Source organism: Scylla paramamosain, chromosome 10, assembly GCF_035594125.1.
Source record: "Scylla paramamosain isolate STU-SP2022 chromosome 10, ASM3559412v1, whole genome shotgun sequence".
NCBI classification, from domain to species: domain Eukaryota; kingdom Metazoa; phylum Arthropoda; class Malacostraca; order Decapoda; family Portunidae; genus Scylla; species Scylla paramamosain.
Window position 1 is genome coordinate 1,550,001 of NC_087160.1, and position 12,500 is coordinate 1,562,500.

At 43.6% G+C, this 12,500-nt stretch overlaps 1 protein-coding gene across 2 annotated transcripts in view; it reads left to right on the forward strand.

Moving 5' to 3' along the window:
* The window catches only part of LOC135104043 (hemicentin-1-like), a 205,199-nt gene that overhangs the window by 91,557 nt on the left and 101,142 nt on the right, over positions 1 to 12,500 (forward strand). For both annotated transcript variants that reach the window (XM_064010920.1, XM_064010921.1), the window contains one exon: positions 3,646 to 3,833. In XM_064010920.1, coding sequence (XP_063866990.1) covers positions 3,646 to 3,833 — 188 coding nt within the window. The remainder of the gene's footprint in view (positions 1 to 3,645; positions 3,834 to 12,500) is intronic.

Here is a 12,500-nt window from a genome sequence, read left to right on the forward strand (position 1 = left end):
TTATTTTGTTGTGGGAGCGAGCATTAGTATTATTACACTTACGATTATAATATCACAGGGAGATCCTTTTATTTTATTGTTTCAAGTCACACAAATGTCAGGGGACCGGGGGCTAAATTAATAAAATTCCCACAGGTGCCATACCTGAGCACTATTAGACTAATTGGAATTAATTGTAACTGCTGACCCTCCCTCTCATTAACCCTCTCCCTAACCCCCTTCCTCGCCCCTTCCCCTCCCCTTCATTCTCCCCTGACGCTTCCACCTCTCTCTTCACTCCAAATTTTCCCCTTCCCTTCATTTATCTTCGCACGTTCCCTTCCTCCCGTTCTTTCAATTGCTCTTTCATTCCCTTCATGGGCTTCCCTTAAATCTCTCACCTACACACCTCCCTTCCTATTCCCCTCATTTTACCCTTCAGAACCCTTTTTTCCCGTCATGCCTTCCCTTCCTTCAACCCTTTCATCAACCCTTACACGAGTCTTCATCCCTCGCCCTTTTCTTCACTTTCCCTTCCTAATCCTACCATCCCTCACCTACACAGCCATTCCTCTTCTCTCTACTTTACAAACACTTCATCCTCCCTTCCTCTGGTCCTTTCCCTCCAGTTTTTCACGTCTTCTTTCAGTCTCCTTCATCACACTCTGCCCTTCCTTATCCTTCCCCTTTCCTCTTCTGCCTAATCTTGTAACCATTCTTTCTCCCTTCCTTATCATTCCTTCTTCAAGTCCATGTCAACTCTAAGCTCGAATACCACATCTCTTTACTCCACTCCTCTTTCCCCTCCACTCCACTCCCTCCCTTCTTTCATTGCTTTTCCTCGCGTTCCGTTTGACCAGCGGTGCCTCGGGACAGCGGCGAGAGGTGGAACAGAACCAGAAGTTGCAGACGAGAGGGAAAAAAGGATGGAGGAAAAGGACTGAAAGACGAAATGGAGGAGAAACGAGAAAAGGAACGAAAGCAGAAGTGACGCTAGAGAGAGAGAGAGAGAGAGAGAGAGAGAGAGAGAGAGAACCTGTTGAGCTGAGGGCCGTATTCAGAACCGCTTCACTCTCTTTCAACGACAAAGACCACAGACATGATTAGCTGGGTTTTCAAGAGCGTTTCTCATATTAATAACGTAGAAATCTCGTTAACACACACTTAAAATTCCGTGTAACTTCAACTAATGCCTCTTGAAAGTAGCGGAGGAGCAGCGCAGAAGTGTTTCAGAATATGGTCCGAAATCTGAGCAGGTGCTTCATGACTCAAGGCGAAACGAGCAGCGGGAGGGGCGGTGAGCTTGGCGGCGTGTTGGTGGGAAGGGAAGGGAAGGGAAGGGAAGTGGGGGGGATGGAATATACGTTCGTTTATTGGTTGGAGGAAAGAACTCGCTCCACTGAGTCCTGAGGTAGAGTTAAAGTTATAGAAGAGCCTTGAGAGGGTACACCGTTATCAGGAGGAGGAAGGGGAGGAGGGGGAGGAGGAGGAGGAGGATCTACTGACTGTCTGCCAAAGAGGAGGTTCTATTTTCATCGTGTTTCATACTTTTCCCCCATCAGTCTGTCCGCCTGTCTGTCTTTCTGTCTTTCTATCTGTCTGTCTGTCTGTCTGTATGTATGTAGCTTTGTCTATTTGTTTCCTCCCCCAGCCCTCCTGCCCTCCTCTCTCTCTCTCTCTCTCTCTCTCTCTCTCTCTCTCTCTCTCTCTCACTGTCTAAGCACCAAACACAATCCAAACCCAAGCACTGACGTCACAAATACTAATCCCTGCGCGGACACAAGCCAGTACTCCACAATGCCACTCCCTGACGAGGAACTGACGCGGACACAACCTGACCATAGTGAAGCCCTTGGAGTCTACACCAACAGGACTTGAGAGGGGACAGAAGGAAGGGTCGTGGTGGGGGCTGGGGGGCAGAAAGGGGGTACGAGGAGAGAACAACTTGCTGACGTGCTGATAAAAATTTTCCTTCCCTTCCTTTTCCTTCCCTTTCCCTCCTCCTCCTCTCATCCATTTTTCCGTAACCTTTAAGCCTATCTATCCCGTTTTCTTTTTCGTTTTCTTTTTTTTTATGTATTCCAGAAGGGACTCAAATAAAAAAAAAGTTGACGCTCTGGGTTATAATTGGAGTGGGAGAGTGGGAGAGGGTGTGAAATAAAAAAGCATCAAAATTTACTTCAAGGTTGTTATAATAATAATAATTGTCCTCATCCGCACTTTTCTTGTTTATCTTCATTTATTTTTTGTCTGTTTGTGAGTCGTCTCTTTTTTTTTTTTTTGTTGTTGAGTGGGGGACGAAAAAGTTACCGTCTACTTGAGAGAGAGAGAGAGAGAGAGAGAGAGAGAGAGAGAGAGAGAGAGAGAGAGAGAGAGAGAGAGAGAGAGAGAGAGAGAGAGAGAGAGAGACTCAACCAAGAAATAAAAAAAAAAACCCTACATGAAGACAAGGAAGAGAAAAAGAAAAAGACTTGAGAGAGGGACACAAAGAAAGACAGAGAATCAGCCAATCAACCAACAAAACACGCACACACACACACACACACACACACACATAAGATGAGGTCATAAGAAACGCAAAAAGAGAAAACGAAAGACGGAGGGAGAGGGAGAGGGAGAGGGAGAGAAAGGGAGGCGTGAGATCGGGTTAAGGACTTCCTGGTGCGTGGGTCACCTTATCTCCCTGAGCAGCCTTGCCCTGCCTGAGCGGGAGGACTAAGGGAGAGAGCAGCTTACCCTCATAACACACTGCATATCCCTTGTGTTCTATTCTCCACCTCGCCCTCCACTTCTGTCCCCACTTCCTACCCACTAACAACGCCATCCTCCTCCTCTGCTTCTTTCTCCTACTCTCACATAAATCTTTTTTCCTTATTCCAACAGACACACTAAATAGTTTTTCTTATCCAACAGACACAGTATATATCTCTTTCCTTATTCAACAGACACAGTAAACATTTAATTTCCTTATCTAACAGAGTAAACAGTGTCTTCCCTATTCAACATACACAGAAAATATATCTTTTCTCTCCCAACATTCCAGCTCTTTCCCTATTCAACAGATACAGTAAATATATCTTTCCTTATTCAACAGAAGCAGTAAACATCATTTTTTTCATTCAACAGACACAGTAAACATTGCCATGCCTATTCAACGGACACAGTAAACATCTCTTTCCTTACTCAACAAGATAAACATCTCTCATTCCTTCATGTCCTTGAATATCTTGCCTTCTAACCTCCTGTCATTTCTAAAAGAACCTTAACTTCCTCTCTTCTCCTCATGGCTTCTTATTAACATCTCTTCTTGTTCTTCTCCTCCTCCTCCCCCTCTTCCTCGTTTCACAGTAACGACAGGCCTTCCTCATTCCCATCCTTCTGCCTTCTTCTTATTTTTTTTCTTTCTCAGTTGCCACACCTACTAACACCAGCCATCCTTCTCTCCCTTCTTCTTTCTCAATATCCACATCCATTAACTTCCACCATCCTTCTTTTTTCAAAAGCCACTCCCACTAACACCTTTCTTGTTTTTTTTTCTACAGCAACATCCACCACCAGCCTTCTTCACCCTCTTTTTCAGCAGCAACTCCCACTATCATCCCTCTCCCTCTTCCTCGACAGCCACACCCACTAACACCGGCCGTCCTTCTCTCCCTCCTCCCACAGTTACGACGGTCGCGAGCCGCAGTTACAGTCGGGGACGCACGAGGCTGTCGGAGCGCTGACGTTGAGTGGAGGCGCCGCCACCCTCACCTTGACCAGCGTGGGCGAGGACTCCGGGGGCCTGTATGAGTGTCGGGTGGATTTCTTCAAGTCCCCGACCCATACCAGCCTCGTGAACCTGACCATCATCGGTGAGTGTGTGTGTGTGTGTGTGTGTGTGTGCAGTTGTTATGTGTAGGGTCCGATATATGCACGTAGCTTCTTGTGTCTGTATCTATTTGTGTATTTTTACGAGTTTTCCTTCAGTTGATGTACAGTCCTCGCTGCCATCACCGACTCTTTTTAGTGTGTGTGTGTGTGTGTGTGTGTGTGTGTGTGTGTGTGTGTGTGTGTGTGTGTGTATTATTATGTTCCTATAAGATACTAGCAGATTTCTGTCTGTCTATCTATCTATGTGTATGTGTTCCTCAGTGCAGATGAAGAGAAGGAGAAACATGATACAAAGAAAAAAAAAAAAAAGATGAGACGGAAGTGAAGAACAGGGAATAAAAGAGGAGGAGGAGGAGGTGGTGGAGGAGGATATGAAGTAAGAAGAAGGATTACAAAGCATTACAGAGGATTACAAGCAGCAAAACCCATTCAGATCCCTGCTAAGCTGTTTGATTTCACTACTGTATCGTCTCTTCTTTTCCTGCAGTCTCTCTCATGCTCATAGTGGGGTCGCTGTTCCTCACTAGTTTCTTCCATAAAGTTGCTGCGTGTTCCGCCTCCTCTCCAGTCACCCCTCACTCTCAAATCTTTTATGCAGTCCTTCCATCTCCTCTTTACCTTGCCTCATCCTCTTCTTCTTCCATCCACTGCTACATCACTCCACCACAAAAAGAAACAAATACGATAAGAAAAATAAAAATAAAAACATACAAGACCACCAAAAGATCCCAAACAGGCGGAGCAGGTAAGCAGGCAAGACAGGTAAAGACAAACACGGCACACCTGTACCTTATAACCACGATACAGGTAAACTCTTGGGAGACTCCTGACCGCAGGACGCATCTGTGGCGGACAAGGCAACCGTGATAACCAAACTTGCGGCACCCGTGACAGGAGACAGGGGCGGTAGGGGAGGAGAGGGGAATGGGGAGATGGGGAGATGGGACAGGAAACTTATAGACCAAAGAGGTATCAGATGAGAGAGAGAAGGAAAAGGAGAGGGAAAAGATTTGAGAGAGAGAGAGAGAGAGAGAGAGAGAGAGAGAGAGAGAGAGAGAGAGAGAGAGAGAGAGAGAGAGAGAGAGAGAGAGAGAGAGAGAGAGAGAGAGAGAGAGAGAGAGAGCAAAACTTTCCTTTTCAATCTGACGTGTTTTTCGTACAGGATCACAAAGTTTTTTCTTATCTTTTACCCTTTTTCGTTTTTTTCTTTATCTTTTTCTTTTACTTCTTTCTGTGATGATAAGAGTGGTGGTGGTAGTAGTGGTGGTGATGATCTGTGGTGGTCCAAGCTCTCTCTCTCTCTCTCTCTCTCTCTCTCTCTCTCTCTCTCTCTCTCTCTCTCTCTCTCTCTCTCTCTCTCTCTCTCTCACACACACACAACACCATCCCTGCCTCTCTCCTTCCTTCCTTCCTTCCACAATCTCCACATCCCTCCCTCTTTCCCTCCAGACCCCTTGCAACTCTTCATGAGGACACGTCAACACTGCATGGATGTTATGATGAAACTCAAACTACTCTCCCACAACACTAATGAAATCCCCGCCAAATTCTCCCTCCCTCCTGCTCCCCACTTCAACTTCTCTCACTACCTGCAGCTCAATGAAGCCACAGGTAAAGCCACAGGTGAAGCCCTTGTGAGGTTGAGGTGCTCCTGCGTCCCTCTCCCCTTCCCTTCCTGCGGTAATTGACTCAGATCAAGTTATTATTCACCGGATGCAGTGACGTGTTAAATTGTTATCCCGTTTGATTTGAAGTGTGTGTATGTTATCTGCTTTGTGTCTCTCTCTCTCTCTCTCTCTCTCTCTCTCTCTCTCTCTCTCTCTCTCTCTCTCTCTCTCTCTCTCTCTCTCTCTCTCTTGCACATCTATTTGTCCTTGCATTCATTTAATGTTGATTTTTTTTTATTTTATCTAATTAACGAGAGAGCGAGAGAGAGAGAGAGAGAGAGAGAGAGAGAGAGAGAGAGAGAGAGAGAGAGAGAGAGAGAGTGTGTGTGTGTGTGTGTGTGTGTGTGTGTGTGTTGGTTCTAGTTCTGGTTTTGGTTTTGCTTCTAGTTCTGGTTTTCCTTCAGGTTCTGGTCAGCTTTTGATTTGGCTTTCCCTAAGTGTTATTTCTTTCACGTCTGTGTGTCTCTTCTCTCTCCTTTTTGTCTCTGTCTTCCCAAAGGCTATAAAATGTTCTCTTGACTTCTCCGTATCTCGGCCAAGTAGTAGTTTTAACAATTTTTCATAAAGTCCTTGAAATACATTACTTTCATTTCCTATGGGTAGGTATACTGGAAATTTTAATATAAAGTTATTTGCATTTTACTGAAGGTTCTGGTCACGAATCGAGGCGCTACACGGCACACAAAACTAAGCCAGCAAGGATTAAGTTCTCTGAGGCGGGGCAGGGCCGAGACTTGGAAGGTTACTGCACTCGTTCGACCTGTGTCCGTGCATGCGTGAGGCGAGGACACTGAGATCCAGATGCATTCCACCTCCCATGACACTCTCGTTCATCAAAAAAATACTCATATAGACTCACCTGAACCGCTACGCATGTAGTGAGAGTATACGAGTATAGCATAGGCAATATCTGTGCAGGCCAAATACTGGTGTAGTTAGTCGTGCCCCGTGCCTTGGTTTATGGCGTGACACATGGAGCCATTGCGAGTACTCAATATGGCGTCGTCAATATTAGCACAAATATTCGAACACCTCGCTGTGCTTTATGTCTCGCTTTATGGCGGTGAAACATGGACGTGAAATGGCAGACTGAAAGGATGAACTAACGGCGTAGGACAACAGAAGGCTTCACAAAATCACGTAACACTGCATCGACCAAAGATAAAGGATATAATTGAAGGCCTTGGACAACAGGAACCTTCACAGTTCATGGGTATCACCGCATCGACCAATGATAAACTATAGGGCAGAACTAACAGCCTTGGACAACAGGAGACTTCACAAAATGACGGGGATACATTGCATCGACCGTCTGTCACATTGAAGTTTAGTGGGACGAGTGATTCAAAGCCTCTTACCTGACTGCTATCCGAGTGTTACGTGAGTGTTACATGCGTTCTATCTACGTGCTGCCAGCGTGTTAAGTGTTACCTGAGTGTTACTTCTACTCATCTGAGCGTCTTGTCCACTGCAGCACACGTGGCACGCTTCCCGGAGCTCTGTCCTCCTTATCGGGTTGGCTTGTCTGAAAACAGGTTTCTCTTTTGCCCCTCCTGCGTCGATCTTCTTCCGGGAACGTTGTTATAAGTGCTCTTTTTTATTAATTTTTCCCCTTAGCTGGACTTCCCGAGGGTAAGGGTTCGGTGTAAAAGGAGGGTAACAATAAACGTGAGTGCAGGAAACTGATCGGTGTTGGTGAAGGTTTAGAAAAGTATAGATGTTTCGGTGAAGACTCGACAGGAAAACACTTGGGAAATTGAGTCTTCTTCTTGACTTAAGGCTGTACGTAATGAACTATGTATACCTGGCTTAGGCACCTGCACTCTCCTTCCTGCCAGGGCACTATGATGAAGTCTTAGTCACCTCACTTACAGCGAAACGAAATGTCACGGTGTCCTTTGATTCAAATGTGGAAAGAAATGTCAAATGAAGGAGGAATGTTTCAGTGTTAAGTGTTAAGTGTTAAGTGTGTGTGTGTGTGTGTGTGTGTGTGTGTGTGTGTGTGTGTGTGTGTGTGTGTGTGTGTGTGTGTGTGTGTGTGTGTGTGTGTGTGTGTGTGTGTGTGTGTGTCAGAATCAGATCTAACTCCAGAAAGCAAAGTATTTTCTCCCGTTCTGATTCCAAATAAATCTCTTGCTTCCTTCTACACGAACCAACAGAAGCAAAAAAAAAAAAAAAAAAACACGGAAAACACCAAAGTAAAAAAAAAAAAAGAGACTACCCTGAAAAAAAAAGACAAAAAACGAACAATATTAAAGAAGAAAAGCCTGGCAAATGCAGTTCTATCCCCCCACCTACCCCCTGATCTCTCCCTTCTCCAAAAGATGAAAAAAAAAAGGAAATAATATTTACATCCATATCTCGTTTTCTTTCAATGCAGATCAGATATGCTCATCGTTTCCTTCTTCCTGCTCGACGCGTGTGTAACTCAAATGCTGCATATCCCCAGACGTTGCTGAATAAAAGTGGCGTATGTTCCCCGAAAACTCTGCTGGATTTTAATGATAAAGAACCGTGTGTGTGTGTGTGTGTGTGTGTGTGTGTGTGTGAGGCCTTGGGTATACCTGGTCTTGTATTAGCGAGAATTTCTTTGCAGTATACTGACGAGATGCACGGAAGAGAGAATATTGAGTTTATATCACTAATAGAGCTTGGTCTTTTGTTATTTTTGTGTGTGTATATCTAGTCTTGTATTACTGAGAGAGAAAGAGAAAGAGAGAGATCGGTCTTTCTCATTTTTTTTTTTCTTGGTATATGTGGTCTTATATTAGCGGTGAGTATGTTTGTTGTATACTGGTAAGATACACGGAATGGTGAATATCAGATCTGTATTACTGAGAGAAAGAGAGCTTGTTTTTTTTTTTTGTTTTCTTTTTGTTATTTATTTATTTATTTTATTTATTTATTTTTTCGGTATATATATAGTCTTGTGTTATTGTGGAGTGCGTTTAGTGTGTACTGAGAAGATGCGTGGAAAGTGTATGTCATTTATCTTATTCATTTATTTATTTATTTTTTTCTAATATAAGTGCCAAGTTAGGTCACTTATTTTCTCTCTCTTTTCCTTTTTTTTTTTTTGCGCCAAGAAGTCTGGACTGACCAAAGGCATAGTATAAAAATCAAGCAGTAGGAAAGAATGGGAAGTCTGGTTAAAATGCTGCGCCCAAAAAGTCAAGAGAAAGAATCAAAAGAGTTTCCCTCCCCGTCTTTGTCTCACTTATCAAGGCAATGAAGTGGAGTTTGAGGATAATCTGTACCTGGAAGAGCACTTGGCCTGTTTTGTTTTTTCTCTTTGTTGTATGTGTGTCGTCTTCTCTCTCTCTCTCTCTCTCTCTCTCTCTCTCTCTCTCTCTCTCTCTCTCTCTCTCTCTCTCTCTCTCTCTCTCACAATAATGAAGTGGGATTTTGGGATGAAATTAACACTTTCCAAAATGTATGTAATGGCTGATACTTAAATAAATAAATAAAATAAATAAATAAATGATAAATGAATAAATAAATAAATAAGTAAATAAAAAATAAATAAATAAATGAATGAAAAATGAAAAAAATAAAAAAAATATTTGGTCTATATAAAAGTTACGGAAAAGAAAGGGACAGTTCAAGGGGCGCGTTCCTACACAAAGCCATTATCAAATCTAGCTTGTATTCTTAAAGGTTTCATTGTTTCATCACGACCATTTTAAGCTAATTTCAATGATTTTCTAAAGTTGTAATTTTAAATTTTCTAATATTTTTTTATTCTACTTATAAACTGACAGGGATTTTAAGTAACGGAGAGAAAAAAAAAAAAAAAGAGTACTAAACTAATAAATTCCGTGACATTTCCTGGTGAGAGAGCAAAGAGTTCAAGAATTCGAGTCCTCAAATCACGACCAGCAATGAGAGGAGACGTGTGTTTCAGTCACTAGAACCGAAACCCCCGACTACTTTCACACATACACACACACACACACACACACACACACACATTACCTGCTCACACATCCAATCACCACACAAGCACCACGAAATAATACCTCCTACTCATCTTCCTCTTCCTCTTTCTCCTCCTCCTCCTCCCTCCTCTTCTTCCTCTCTCCTCCTCCTTCTCCAATGCTATTCTCAACCTCCTCTTTATCTCCTTTCTTCTTCCGCCTCATAACCTGCTCCTTACAGCCTCTTCCTCACGCTTTCCTCCTCACTGCTCTCCTTTCCTCCTCTCCTTGTCTTTCTTCTCCTCCTCCTCATTGACCTCTCCCTCCTATCCATCTGCTGGATCTCCTCAGACCTTTCTTTCCTTCCCTTCATCATTCTTAGCTTCCCACTTATCGTTCCCTGCTCATTCCTGCCTTCCTTTCCCACCTTTTTTCTCACCTTCCTTTCTTTCCTTCCCTTCATCATCTTTAGGCTTTCCAGTCATCGGTTCCTGCTCATTCCCAGATTGTTTCCACACCATTCCTTCATTCTCACTACCTTTCAGTGCCCCTAGTACATACATCTCAGCCTTTCCACTCTCCATCCTATCACCTTTCACTCCCTCAGCTCCTGCACAGTTCCTCCTCCTCCTCCTTCTTCTCTCCCTCCCACCAGGCCTTCTCCCCGCCCTCCATCTTATACGTCTCAACAGCCTCCCTGAATGCTCCTCGATGCGTCTCTCACGCCAAGACCAAGCCGTGTGTTGATTTAGCATAGCCGGGAGATGTAATGCAAACACGAAGGGAGGCCGGCCGATGTACTTCACGGCTCAAGTCTTCGCGTTCTCGATGAAGGAGGAGGATCGGAAGGCAGAAGAGGATGGGTAAGGGAAGAAGGATGGAATGGGTGAGGAAACGGAAGGAGGGAGGAAAGAGAAAGGGAGAGGGTTGAGGATAAGTGTAGGGGTCTTTATATAGAACATAATGGTGAAAGCTGATGATTGGTGAAGAAGAGGAGGAGGAGGAGAAGGAGGAGGAGGAGGAAGAACAAAAGGTGAAGAAGACACAGGATATAGTCAAGAACGAAAAAAAGGGATGAGAGAAAGGGTGCGAGAAAGAAAATTACCAAAAACTCGAGAACGGAAAAGTACAAAACACTATAGAGAAAAACAGAGCGGAGGAGGAAGAGGAAAAGAAGCAGACACAGGATACAGCTAAGAACAAAAAAAAAAAAAAAAGAATGAAAGAGTATGAAAAAGAAAAGAAAATGGAAAACGGAAAAGCAGAAGAGACTGTGAAGGAAGAAAAAGAAGAGGAATAGAAGGAAGGAGGAGAAGAGGAAGAAGAAACAGGATATAACCAAAAACCAACAAAAAAAGACAGAAAAAAACAACTAAGAACATTGCAGAGGTAAAAAAAGAAGAAGAAGAAGAAGAAGAAGAAAAAAAGAGGAGGAGAAAGATGAGACAAAGAGTACCTCCTTGGAACACTCCTAATAAAGATCTCGTGGCGGCACTCGACTCAATGTTTTGTGCTCATAAAGACCCACTCTCTCTCTCTTGAACATTATCCTTACCGGAGTGGAAATGAATAAAAGCTTCATTACAATATTTCTTTCCTTCGAGGGCGAGTAGAAGTCAGGGAAGTCTGTTATTAGTCTTCCTTGTTACCTAAGTCTGTACACCTCACCCACACACACACACACACACACACACACACACACCCCACATCTATCTATTATTGTTTTTTTCTTTATCCTCCAGCCACACACTGCTGACTCATTAAGATCAAACGCCTTCATTTAATTTCACTCACTATTTTTCTCTTATGACTTTTAAATTAACTCCAGATTCTTCCCATTCATTTTTTTCTTTTCTTTTTTTTTTTTACTCTATTTTTGAGCTCTAATTCTTCTCTTTCTTTTCTTTCCTCCTTCTTGTCTACTTTATCACGTTTCTACCTCTCTTCCTCTCTCTTCAGCCCTATTCATTTAATAATAAATGCATGTCAGGCGTGTGAAAATGAAGAAAATTAATTATTGTTATCAAAGTAATGGCAACAGGTTTGGTACTGTTATATAAGTCTCTCTCTCTCCCTCTCTCTCTCTCTCTCTCTCTCTCTCTCTCTCTCTCTCTCTCTCTCTCTCTCTCTCTCTCTCTCTTTTTATGTCCATTCAACTCTCTATCCCTCTCTGTCTATCTATCTCTTTGTCTGTCTGTCTGTATGTCTCTCTACCTGTCTGTCTGTTTGTGTTTCTGTCCGTCTATAAACTAAGAGAGGATGTTTCAGTGTTTGAGAGCGGAGTAAAGAAAGAAAGGGGAGGAGGGGAGAGAAGGGAAAGAAAGGAGTGCACAGTGTATAGACAGACAAAGGCCGAAGGAGAGTGAAGGTGAATAGATGTGAGAGGGAAGAAGAAAAAGACGAGAGAAAGAATGTTCAGATATTTGAGGGTAGAGGAAATAGAGAGAAGGAAGAAGAGAAGAAGGGAAGAAGGACAGCAGGGAAGAGAGTGAGGGAGAGAGACAGAGGAAGACAGAGGTATACAGAAGGCGAGGAAGGGTGAGAGTGGGGGGAACGGGAAAGGAGGAGGAAAGGAAGGAAGGAAGCAAAGAGGCTAAAATAAAATTGTCTGCGAAGGTGAGAGGAAGTGTGCCTGAAGAAATTAAATTTACGAATTGGAAGAAAGCTGCGAGGTCTTAGGTGAGGAAGACAGCGTGGAGCGGGAGGAGGAAGAAGAGGAGGAGGAGGAGGAGGAGGAGGAGGAGGAGGAGGAAAGGTGTGAATAGGTGAAGAAAATCATTCGCATGAAAAGCAGGAGGATGATAAAAAGGAGGAGGAGGAAGACGAGGAAGAAGTGGAGGAGGAGGAGGAGGAGGAGGAGGAGGAGGAGGAGGAGGTGTGGTGAAGTATGAATGCTTGATGAGAGAGAGAGAGAGAGAGAGAGAGAGAGAGAGAGAGAGAGAGAGAGAGAGAGAGAGAGAGAGAGAGAGAGAGAGAGAGAGAGAGAGAGAGAGAGAGAGAGAGAAAGGCATGGAGACACGAGGGCAGACAAGATGAAAATAAAAATCCACAATTTATAATACGT